The sequence below is a fragment of the Blennius ocellaris genome (genome assembly GCF_963422515.1).
Source record: "Blennius ocellaris genome assembly, chromosome: 23".
In the NCBI taxonomy this organism is placed as follows: Eukaryota; Metazoa; Chordata; class Actinopteri; order Blenniiformes; family Blenniidae; genus Blennius; species Blennius ocellaris.
Genome location: NC_137672.1, coordinates 14,976,124 through 14,988,847, shown reverse-complemented (window position 1 = coordinate 14,988,847; position 12,724 = coordinate 14,976,124). Strand labels below are relative to the sequence as shown.

Below are 12,724 nucleotides of genomic sequence, written 5' to 3'. Positions count from 1 at the left end.
CAATGGACAATACTATTAAAAAGAGTACCGAATAACAGAAATTATTCGAATTGATCGAATTGGGTCATAAATTCATGAGAGGCAGAAATTAGTTTAGCTAAAAAGGAACATTACGTTTGTGCAAAAAGTAGTCAAGCATCATAGTAGTTTAAAGGGGAAACATCCTGCTGCCGACAGAAGGATGATGGCAAGATTAGTGCAAACGATGAAAAGAAGACACAGATCTGACTCCTGTGCACTTTGTGATGCAATCAGAGTATTTCTTCTCAGTGTCTATGTGTGGCCACTCTTGCCTTTCACGGCTTTCATTGCTTGCACTCCGTGGCGAAGTAAAAGGCTTCACATCAAAAAGTGGCGTTCACCTAAAATTGCTGTGAGGTTCAATTCCATTAAACAGGAAATGTGGGTTTCTCTGCGTATTTCAACGTGACACACAAAGAAACTATTCCCAGTAATTTTGCAATATAACCGATTCAAACGGTGGTGTGCCAGGCTGCGCTACTCTGCTACCATCTGGACCAACTGTTTTATCCATTCTGATTCCTCTCAGCAGTCATCACATTTGCCTCCAAGCCTTTTATAGCCTCACTGACTATTTGGTCTATTTTTGGTCAACGAACCCGGCCTTTACCTGTTTCCTCATTCAGATTTGAAGAGCTGAGAATATTTTTGGTGATCAGAATGCAACAACGGCATATCAATTTGAATTTCAATGTTTATATTACATTTGAAGAGGGACTGTCCCTTTGAAGAAAGGAGGTTACGGATAAGAGAAAAATATGATATGTACATTTAAATTCCTGCACAGATTTTCAAGAAAAAAAATGTATCCCCTTTCCTGTATTCATTCTTTATAATTACTCTTATGCACAGTGCAATAGGAAACAGTTCCCAAATTTCCTAACACACAAAAACCAACATCACACATACCAATTTTATCGCACTCTAGTGAGAAAGCCAATTTAAAAAAAAAAAGAATCCAGATCACACCAAAGTCTTTGTCTTTGTGAATATTAAACTTTCCTCTTGCTACTCCTAAAACTACCAGCAACCAGCCTTTAACAAGGCTGTTTGTGAAATCAATAAAGAAAGAAACGCGTCATCAAAGAAAAAAGCAAATTACACTGATAATTCTTCAAGTGCTCATCTGCTGAAGTTGGAGACAAAGAAAGAAAGAGGCGCACAAAAATCCACAAACACAGATAATCATATATGCATAGAACAAAAGAATATGGGTTACAGTACCTCCAGACTATCAATCAATTATAGTGCAGGAAGCCTCTATAGCACATAGTCTGCCTATAATCCAATTTAACGCTCAGGTTAGACGACCTTCCTTGTTACAAGACAAGAGGAGAATCAAGCAAATAATACAAAATCCAAAAAGTGTCAAGTATTCTCCATTATTGGAAGGTTTATTTGCAGTACCCTTTTTCAGAATATCCCATACAGCCCCATTCCTCTTGGTGTTGGGCAGGGATGGGCAACTTTTATTATTGTTAGGGCCAAGACACGCCACCGATTTTATAAAAGGTCTTACTTAAACTTACTTTTAATATTGTCATTAAAGAATATTCGCATCAATATCAGTTTCAAGAGCATTGGCTTCCCTTCACCTAGTGGAACTGCTAATACCTCACTGACAGGATTGTTTACGTTTCAGCCGTCTGGCAGTAAGGGGGGGTGCAGTACTCTCTAATGACAGTGGAGGGCGACTCTCTCCCACAGTGCAGTGAGGCTGTGTGGTTTAGCCACAGCCTGAGATACTAAATTGGTAATTCTGTTGCAATGCAGATTACAATACAAGAAATACATTTCCTCTGCAGTGCCTCAAGCCGGTACAGCGGGCTATATTAGAAATACTGCATTTCACAAACTGGCCCACCTCTATTTGTTAATTCTACCCCCCCCCCCCCCCCCCCCAAAAAAAAAAGACATGATTGCACTCCGTCTTGTCTCATTTCTCATAACTTTCTTTTTTTTGCCTGCGATAACCAAATCAAATGTTTGAATACTCAGCGACAGCAGACATGTCACCACTTCTTGCTGTTCTAAAATAAAGTCAACCTTATCATAAAGACCCGCAGATTTCCTGCTGCTTACACTAGTTTCTCACTGTCTCAGCTGGATTCATGGACATGCATACAAATTGAGAAGGAGATGGGGATTTTAAATCAATGTCCAAAAACACCAGATGTTCCCCCAAATGAAAGCATCAGTGTGTGTGTGTGTGTGTGTGTGTTGCAGCACATTTCTGCACACCATATCTATGATACGTGTCCTTGTGTAACGCAGGAAGAAACACACAAACTGTTTATGTCCTTGCTATTACAGACACGTACATGCAAGCTATATTAAAACAAAGACCATAACTTGGCAAATGTTTTGCAAAGTTTAAAGGGGGATTTCCAAACAGTTCGGAGATTTAAAGGACGAGCTGACACGTTTACAGTGCACAGTGAAATAAGTTAGATTAGCCATTTGATAAAGAAGACAGGCTTTTTCTTCATTCCTTATTTTTATATGATGCATTTGAACATTTTAAAGCTGTAAAACAAATTTTTTTTAACAGATTCTTATAAAATAAATGCTATGTGTTTTCCAAGACTGTTGTTGACCATATCAGTGAAAGGCCCATAAATAAAACAAAGAATTCACTTACTTCTCATTATATTTTATTCCATATGATGAACTGAGATGCCTGAAAAATCCGATCATCCATCAAGACCATTTTTAACCAAATGGATGGGTGAGTGATTCATGAAGAGACCGCAACTGTTTTTGTGGTTTTACTTATGGACAGTTTGGAGCCTGTGCCAGTTTAATTTATTCATTTTTAGTTTTTTAAGAAGTTGAATCTGTTCTTCTTCATCATTAAAAAGCACATGCAGATGAAGAAAGCTTTTTTTTTGTGGCTGGTATAAACCAGAGGAATGTTCACTTACTATTGTTTAATAAGATATTTTTGAAGAAATCTAGACACAGTCTCCAAGCACATGTTATATTGTCATGGGGATTTGGGGTAATATAACTATCCACACATGCACGCACACTATTTACTTACATACAAAATATGGTATTCAAGTTCTTTCCCCTGCTCTCTTTACTGCTGCTACTCAACCCCCCCCCCACCCCCACTCAGTCCCTTCTGCTATAAATTTCCCCCTTCGTCTCCGCAATTGAATCATAAATCAAAAGTACCCTTCCTGTGCTTTGCTCCCCCTCTTTTTTCATTACACAATAGCCTCGACGTTCTAACAGAGGGCGGCCATGTTTAATATCACGTTCAGTGTGTGTGTGTGTGTGTGTGTGTGTGTGTGTGTGTGTGTGTGTGTGTGTGTGTGTGTGTGTGTGTGTGTGTGAGAGTGTGTGTGTGTGTGTGTGTGTGTGTGTGTGTGTGTGTGTGTGTGTGTGTGTGTGTGTGTGTGTGTGTGTGTGTGTGTGTGTGTATGTGTGTGGGTGTGGGTGTGGGTGTGGGTGTGTGTGTGTGTCTTCAATCCCCAGGCTTTCCTGTAGCTCCTGGCCTCCACCCCAGGCAGCACTGGTAAGTTTGTTCAATGCAACACACACCCATTCATAATGGGAGCGTGCATGGCGTGCACATGAATGGGAGAGGAAGTGGCACGTTATGGCACACGCTCACAAATGCACACTTATACGGTATAAGTGTGCATTTGTGAGTGGGGGTATAAGTTGTAACCACATGCAGCCAGGAGGGACAGACAAGCCTCTATCATCTTCTGAACAATCTCAGTAATGGTGCACACACAGGTGCTCCTAGTCTGAGGTCCTGTTGGCAGTCACTCACCACAGAAGTGCTGTTAACACTCAAACCGGCAGCAGAAGTACAGTATGCTCACTTTTAACAAGGATTGTGAACATGGAAATATACTCCTGCTGCACATTTGTTCCAGAGACCACTCAAACTAAAAGAAAACAGCAGTTACACAGCGCATGCCAATAGTTCTTCTTTGCTCCCCCTCTGAAGGCTCCCCTGTGTGTTTCACACCATTGCTCCTCAATATTTATAGAGACTCAGGGCTTTATGTTTAGTTAGCACTTTTCCTTAAAGTTGTCTTGAGGAAAGTTGTCAGATTTTTTACGATGTTAATTTATCGCCATATCAAGGCTCAGTTAGTTTTTTGAAAGAAAATTAAAGGATCCCACCCTCAGTGTGTTATCATCAGATAGTTATCTTACATGAAATATTGGTCACGTTTTATTATACGCATATAATTTTTTTCATAGGTAATAAAAACAACAACTAATGAGCCAATGAAATCTCAATCGGGACACTTGTGCAGAACCAGATTGGAAACCATGGAACCATGTGACTGCTGTGGTCTGTTTTCATTGTTGGTAGCTCTATGAAAGGTATTCACTTTATACACCAAAAAATATAGGAAAACTGCAGCCAATACTCTGATGACTCATCGTACCATCGTCAGTCAGTTCACTTTGCTCAGTGGAGCACAAAAGCATGTTAGATACTGAGCTTTAGAAGTGCGACCAAACGGATTCCCCTCTGCTTTGATGTTCATCAAAGTTGGCTACTCACAGTTCATGCAGAAAAATGTATTTATTTATTTATACAACAACAACAAAGTAGGATGAACTATTGCTACTTCACGACAAAAGAAACTGCACAATCCTGTATTATCAGCAGCACTGAGCAGTGGAAGGGTATCTTGGGATGTAACAGGTTCTCATTTATAACGCAGCCAAGATTGTGGGCTATTTAGAGGAGCCGTACGGAAAACTGTGAGTGTTTGTGAGAGCATCTGTGTGTGTGTGTGTTTTATGGGTGTGTTTCCGTCGCTCGAGGACTTCCAGGGTCCGAGAGATAACGTGAAAATTCATGAGAGGAATGCTACACAGGGGTTCCTTCCTGTCACCTGACTCCATCACTTCCTGCGCGGAGTTTCCTGCGTCTGGACCTCCAAGGAGGAGGAGGGTGAAGCCGATGAAGGATGAAGGTGGAGCATGAATGTTTCATGCGTCGTTGGTTCCAATCAAGTTTAGTGCTGATTAGGTCGAAGCGGATTGTGAAAACACCCCCAAATTACTGCCCCTCGACGACAAGTGCTCATCAGGGACAAGGGATCAATTAAATCTAATTAAAGAGAAAGAAGAAGAAGAAAGTTAGGTCTGTAACACGGAGAAGAGATGAAGTATCAGAACAATAAAAGAAGCAATAAAGAGAACGGCAGGCGAAAGAAAGAGGTGATGGCAGGATCCATGGGGCCTCTTGGTTTTTGGGCAGCAAGGGAGGGGGGCATGCAGGTAATGGCTTCCAGACACACACACACACACGCACATGCATGCACACACACACCCAACCTAATTTGATTTGGAAATCTGACAGGACAAGGAGACTGAGTGTATGTGTGTGTGTGTGTGTGTGTGTGTGTGTGTGTGTGTGTGTGTGTGTGTGTGTGTGTGTGTGTGTGTGTGTGTGTGTGTGTGTGTGTGTGTGTATACCTGGGGCATTTTCTTTCACATACTCAAGAGGTCCAACTTCCTCTGCCCATTGGGAGTGGGGCTGGTGTGTGCGCGTGTGTGTGTGTGTGTGTGTGTGCGTGTGTGTGTGTGTGTGTGTGTGTGTGTGTGTGTGTGTGTGTGTGTGTGTGTGTGTGTGTGTGTGTGTGTGTGTGTGTGTGTGTGTGTGTGTGTGTGTGTGTGTCCGCGAGCGCTGGGGGTTAATGTATGCTTTCAATCACAGCCCAAGAGGGAAGAAATCAGATCCCTGCAGCGAAGCAGTGAACCTCAAGATCTATGCACGCACACTGCGTAACAAAACAAAAGTTGGACAACGAAATCCAGTCCGCTCCTTTGCCGGTGCTGTAAATATGAAGTTGTTCATGAAGGTTAGCCTCATGAAAGGAAATGGAAGCAAACAGAAGTTGATTAACCCACCTCTGATACTCACAAACAATGCAGACGCGGTTGTGTTTGCTCGATCCAAAGGCCATTTATTCTAGATCATTCATAAAAACAAAAACAATCTAGCATGATAAAAACATCTTAAATAGACTTAATTGCTGTTTTTACTCTTGAAGCCTTCGTAATAGTTTCCCGCTGCTGAAGAACTTAGCATAATACTGAGAACCACATAATTAAACCCAAATACAAAATCAATTGGCTCTTACACTGGGGTCTTACGTATTCACGTTTTTCTCAACATGGGAGTAAATGTACAACAGAATGAAATATTAAAAAAACACTTGTGTAATATTAAGTATAACACTTTACGTTCATAGTAATGACTTGAATATAGATTGAATCATATTGTTTTTGTCTTGTTGCAAAGTTTATCCTCAGTAACAAGGACATTTTTCAAAGTAGATCAAGAAATAAGGACTGAATCATTTTTCTCTTCGACTCTGTGAAAGGACACATCCAGAGGTGCACACACACACATACACACACACACTATAAAGTGGCTCTTCTTTTTTCTTTTTCTTCTTTTTTACACCTTGCTGTTTCCTGCTTTTGTGAGAAAGGGTTATTAGATTGTGAAGAGTGAAAGAACATGGATCCCCCCCCGAAAAAAAACAACAACCCAATAATCTACACGAGAAACTAAACAGAGAGGACAGGAAGAGCTAATTAAACGGAGCAGGGAGCGATGTGGAGGAGTGGGAGGGGATGAGAGGTCAAGATGACTTAACCGAGATCCACCGCCTGCTCCAGATGACTCCACCCTCACTCTCCAACACGTACGCTGCAGTTTACATGGGAGGTAAATCCCCCAGAAGCCCCCCCCGCCCCCCCCTCTCCTGTGTGCTGTCACAGCCCTCCCACTTGTACAACTGCTATATGTGTGTGTGTGTTTGTGTGCATGTGTGTGTGTGTGTCACTACTTTCCACTGGCATTCCTGTGCAGACGGGAGAGACGCTGCAAACTGCTGCAGAGGCACAGCTCAGTAAATCCAACTCAGAGCTCCACTCCAAAAGGATTTTTCCTCTTCGGCAGAGATTTTCTCTTTCTGATTCCAGCTCTGGAAACTCTGCCTGCAAGTCAGCCGGGAAGACTCACATTTTTAACAAGTGGAGGGAGGGGGCGGGGGGGGGGGGGGGGTGACGGGGGACGAGAGGGTGTTTCAAGGAAAGCATCCTTCTTGGATCACAGTTTTCTCCTGTTGCTCTTCTCTCCATCTCCTCTCCTTCGAGGGGTTACCGGGTTTACGCCAAGCCGAAAGAGATCGGCGCTGCAGACAGACGAGGCTAAAACCGCAAGGACACTGTGGAGATACCTGCACGTAAAGCAAAGTGAGTTCAACTTACAGGTTAATGACACCAAACCTCAGGGTTTGATCTTCACGCAGAAGCACAGAAGCTTTTGTCAGCAGGTTTGTGACTGGGACTTGTTTGCATTGAATTTGCTATTCTACTATTTGCTATTCTCTGAATAAGCACTCATACTGCAAAGTGTCCACGATTTCCCAGTTAACTTCAACGTGGCAGATATGTCCTGTGTAAACAATGCACAAAAGTGGGGTTTGCGGCAAAGCCTTCCTTTAAGTTCTTGTTCTGCTGATCTCTTGACATTAAATCGTCACACTGAGCTTAAAGCCACGATTGAAGAAAACATATTAATGTGTAGCTAAAGAGAGATGTGTACTTTGGTGCTCACCTGGTTTTGACATCAAACAGCAAGGTCAAGTTCTGGGACAGTTAGCTGAAGGTGCAAACACACACGCACGCGCGCATGCAAGCTCGTATTATTTGAAAGTCTAATTCACATGCTGGAATAAATGTATGCAGATGTTGCATGCATGTATGCAATGAGACAATGTCGAACTGACTCTTGTTCTCTCTATTCTCCATCACAGATACACACACACACACACACACACACACACACACACACACACACACACACGCTCTTGAGAAAAATTTAAACAAACACATCTTTGTCTCATTTCACTCATCTGTTTAGTTTACTCCTGGCTCAGTTCACAGTCTGAACACAGTGCTGCAATCAATACACACACACACACACACACACACACACACACACACACACAATATATATATATATGTGTATATATATAAATGCCAAAAATCTCCTGCGACAAGTTATCAGGAAGGCTGAGAGGCTCGTCAGCTCCCCTCTATGTAGTTTAAGAAAGTCTAAGTGGTAATCGTTCAAATTTTCCTCATGGCATGAGCCACAAATATAAAGCAATGCATGTCACACTCTGGAAACCACTCTCTTCACTAAAAGCATCAGCTGGTTGCAGAACCTGCTGATTTCTATGCAGCTTGGTGGTGAACAAGCTGCATAGGCTTGCAAAAACAAATGTCACTCATCCTTTCACACATCACTGTTGTCACATCTTTCACTATTATTACCTTTGTGTAATACAACAAAAGACTGTGCAAACGTTTTTTTTTATGCATGGATTTATATATTTTTAACTGCTGCTGTATTACTATATAAGCAATTTCATCGTATATCACATCATGACTTCACTTCTTGACTTGAAAAAGTGCACTTTTTTTTTCTACTCTGGACTTTTTAAAATAAATATATTTTCAGCACTAAACATATGATAAGAGTAGGTGCTTTTTTTTTTCTTTTCATTTAATCACCTTATGTGCATCATGTTGGTTGTGTCATTCTCTGCAGACCCTGGCTCCAGTAAAGATGGCTGACATGGTGCAGCCAGACAACCACAGCCTGCAGATACCAGGTGAAGCACATGTGCACACACACACACACACACACACACACACACACACACACACACACACACACACACACACACACACACACACACACACACACACACACACACACACACACACACACACACACACACACACACACACAGACTTTTCATAGCAATCGGGTCAAAATGACTCACTTCTTGTTCATGTTGACCTTTCCATGTTCCTCTCCCACATGGGAATATCACTCACTTTAGATCATAACGACATTCCAGTCATTCCACTTCTTCTCAATCAACCAGCCTGACGTCCAGCGAGCTTTGGTTCTCGTGTGTTTCCACGCTGACCCATTCTCCACGGCGAAAAAATAAGGTGTTTTGTATGTACAGTAGTTATCAGCCAACGGCAGCCCCACATTGCCTCTTCCCTTATGATAAGAGAGTTTTCCCATGACTACATATCGCTGCGAACAGACTGATTCAGCTTGTTTCCTCCTAATCTTTCCCCGACATCAATCCATTCATTACATAATAATAATATATTGTGACTTTACTCTCTTCTGATCTCTCGTCCAGGTGAAAATGCATCCACTCCATCGTCTCCTGCCACAAGTAGGAATGAATGCAGCATCACGCCGCTGACGCCGTCGCCCTCGCCGGTATGCAGGCAGTCTCTCGCCACACACACTCCTCCACACCCCTTTCCTCTTTCTACTCATTATTCTCGATATAGAACTCCCAAATGAGACCTGCGAAGCCACATCTGCACCCTAACTGTTATTAGCGGCTTATAATAACATTCAAAGTCGTGTTTTAAAGTGAAGAGGAAATCAAGTGGCCAGTAAAAAGCTCCAGTGTGGTGGAGAGGCATGAACGTCTTGGCTCTTTGCAAAGCTAAAAGAGCAGAAGAGGGTAAAAGGAGTGGATGAGGAAAACCATGAAAATAACATCTCATTTTTTGTTGTTTTTTTTTTTTTTTAATGCCAACCTGCTAATTCTATTTGTTTCCACTCTGAGAAGCCTGCTATTGCAGAAATGTTAGAGGCAGTGGGTTGAATCACAACCAGCCTCGTTTTACTGGAACCTCTTGCTCTGCAGTTTTCTCAGAGCAAGAGGGTTTTCTCTTATGTCGACAGATGTGCCTTCGGCGGTTTGAGCTAGACATGCCTGCGAATGCAACAAGGAACGTTTATCCTCTTCTGTACACCTGATTCTGATAACTGGGTTGTTATCAGTCTGCCGCGGAGCTTGATGACAACCCCTTCATTCAAATCAGATGTGTTGTTGAAAGACAAACGTACAAGGTGGTAGGTCTCCCACCAGGCCAGAGGGTTTGGAAAGACGGCTGTTTGGTTTAGCCTCCGTCTCACGGGGCGGCAGCAAATTGCAAAGGGCATTTGTGAAAAGGCCTTCTGAATATCTTGAGACATTCTCCTCATGTGAGTCACAAACATATCACATGAATTTTGAATATGAAAAAAATAATATAACCTTTTTTTTCTTAAAAAAGTCATATTTTTTTGTCAAAATGAAATTCTTCATTTCATTCCAGTAGATTGGACATTCATTGTCACACGCGCAAGACAACATATTGCGCAACCTGTGCAACTTTGATGCAACATTACTGATTGAGTGTCATTCAAAGTGGAAATTTCCGCTGATTTGAGCAGTATATTGTGTGCCTACAATAGCATTGTTAATGCCTCCAAAACATGCAAATAAAACACAATTTTCAAGTTCACCCATATTTTAACTCTATAAATGGAATGTTAAAGTGAACACCATTTGTGATCCAAAAAAGAAAGAAAGAAATATACTTCCTACAGATTGTTTACTTTTCATCTATTTTCTGAATGCAGGCTTATATGAAAGATTAGTAGCAACTGTTTAATTTGCATTAGTTAGGGTGGGTCATGTATTCTAAAATACTGAAATGGGCACCTTCAAATCAAGATTCTAAATATTAGATACACATTCGTTCCTCGAGCTTATAAAACGTGTAAAGGCGTCAAAACAGGAAGAGGAATTCCTCCGCAGTGCACATTAATTCAACTCTGCGGCCAGAATGCTCATTGAAACCAATCCACCTCCGGTTTGTGGTCTGCTGAGAGCTTTTTGATGAAGCGCTTCAATCAGACTTCAATGCCGCTGCATCAGAGTGGTTCGAAAAACAAACCGAGCTCTGCTTTTCAACTGAACTCAGTTCGCTTGTTTGGTTTTTGCCACAATTCAGCTGGCGGGATCTACACTTCGGTTCAGATCAGTGCCGAGGCTGACAAATGTAAACACACACGATGTTGATGTTTGAAGGTACTGAGTGTCAAACCACATTCTCTCTCTCTCTCTCTCTCTCTCCAGAGGGTGGAGGTCAGACCCAAAATGTCCTGTCCATTCTCTGTAGTTGTTGCGATAGACTTTGGAACGACTTCCAGCGGCTACGCTTTCAGCTTCACACAGGACTCGGAAGCTATACACATGATGAAGTAAGAGTCCGTTACGGTGCTCTCGTCCATCGCACACATTCTTTTTTCTTGCCTTAATTCCAGTTTTCAACTCTCCCATCTATGCAGGCGCTGGGAGGGTGGCGACCCCGGCGTGGCCAATCAGAAGAGCCCGACCTGCCTGCTGCTGACTCCCGAGTTGCGTTTCCACAGTTTCGGATTTGCAGCGCGAGACTTCTACCACGACTTGGATCCCGAGGAGGCCCGGCACTGGCTCTACTTTGACAAATTTAAAATGAAGATCCACAGCACGAGTGTAAGAGAGAAGAAGATTGTTTTTGTTTTTTTTCAGGAAGTATCTGAATTCAAAACAAAATCTATTTATAACAATAACTGATGTTATGTCGATGGTAGAAAGTGAAAGAAGGCCTTCAGCAGTTGTGATTGTTCCAGGACCTCACGATGGAGACCGAGTTGGAGGCCGTCAACGGTCGGAGGGTCAGAGCCATCGAGGTGTTTGCTCACGCTCTCCACTTCTTCAGGGAGCATGCTCTAAAGGTAAGACATCGTCCATTGCAGAAATTACAGTCTACCCTGCCACGAAGGGCTGGCAGTATGCAGAGTGCATGAGTTATGGATGGTGTGTAGGTGCACCCCTCCCTTCCCAGTTCTCTGGAAAGTTCATTAGTCAGGTTTTTGCCCTTTATTTAGCATTTTCAGGCAATTCGTTATGAAATCGATCAGACTGCAATCGAGACGAGGGGAGATAAACCTGACACGTTACACTTGTTTCTTTCTGACGTTTTCTTTTTAAGGAGGTGAAGGACCAGTCGTCATCAGTGCTGGAGGGAGACGAGATCAGATGGGTGATCACTGTCCCCGCTGTGTGGAGGCAACCTGCGAAGCAGTTCATGAGAGAAGCTGCATATCTGGTGGGTACATGTTCTTCTCATATCCAACCAAGCAGATTTATGCTTTTTTTTCTTTTTTCTGACACATTGTTTTAAAGTACATGAAAAAAATCTGCTTCGACTCCTGCCATCTGTCTGTATCCCATTGAGAGAAAAATCAACAATGCATGAAAGGGCTACAACAGAGAGAGACACACAATCAAATATGCAAACTTCATACACATGGTCCATTTAGAACCTCCAGTGAACTTAGCATGCATGCCTTGAATTTGCTCCGGCTTAGTAACCACTGAGATATTGTGCACTGCTTCCTTAACATTGCTTATCTATCCACACGCAGGCTGTATTCTATCCACTGAACATTGGACGTATTTGCAGCTAAACAAGCTAAACGCATGGGTCATTACAGGTAACATCGGCAGGACTGACACTGAAAGACTAAACCAAATGTCTTTGCTGCTACATCCATAAAGGCACCAAACAACAGCGGTTCACATCTTGGATGTTGTATCTACTTCTCTTTCCAACATGTGGAGGGTTTAAAAAAAGAAAAAAAAAGTTCTGTAAGTCATTGCTTTTTTGAAGTGTTCGATCAGGATGCCTGCAGCTCAAGATATATAAGTAACATTAAGGCTTCAAAACGGTCCCTGAAAGACTCACACTTGGTGCAGAGCGGAGCACATCTGTTGGGTCCCTT

General features: G+C 42.4%; 1 protein-coding gene across 1 annotated transcript in view; it reads left to right on the top strand.

Moving 5' to 3' along the window:
• Positions 1-7,147: 7,147 nt before the first annotated feature.
• Positions 7,148-12,724, top strand: part of hspa12b (heat shock protein 12B) — a 15,100-nt gene continuing 9,523 nt past the window's right edge. Inside the window, exons 1-7 of the mRNA XM_080519068.1 lie at positions 7,148-7,272; positions 8,636-8,699; positions 9,252-9,334; positions 11,034-11,158; positions 11,246-11,432; positions 11,570-11,674; positions 11,932-12,048. Of these exons, the coding sequence (XP_080375194.1) occupies positions 8,654-8,699; positions 9,252-9,334; positions 11,034-11,158; positions 11,246-11,432; positions 11,570-11,674; positions 11,932-12,048 (663 nt within the window). The 5' untranslated portion in view covers positions 7,148-7,272; positions 8,636-8,653. The remainder of the gene's footprint in view (positions 7,273-8,635; positions 8,700-9,251; positions 9,335-11,033; positions 11,159-11,245; positions 11,433-11,569; positions 11,675-11,931; positions 12,049-12,724) is intronic.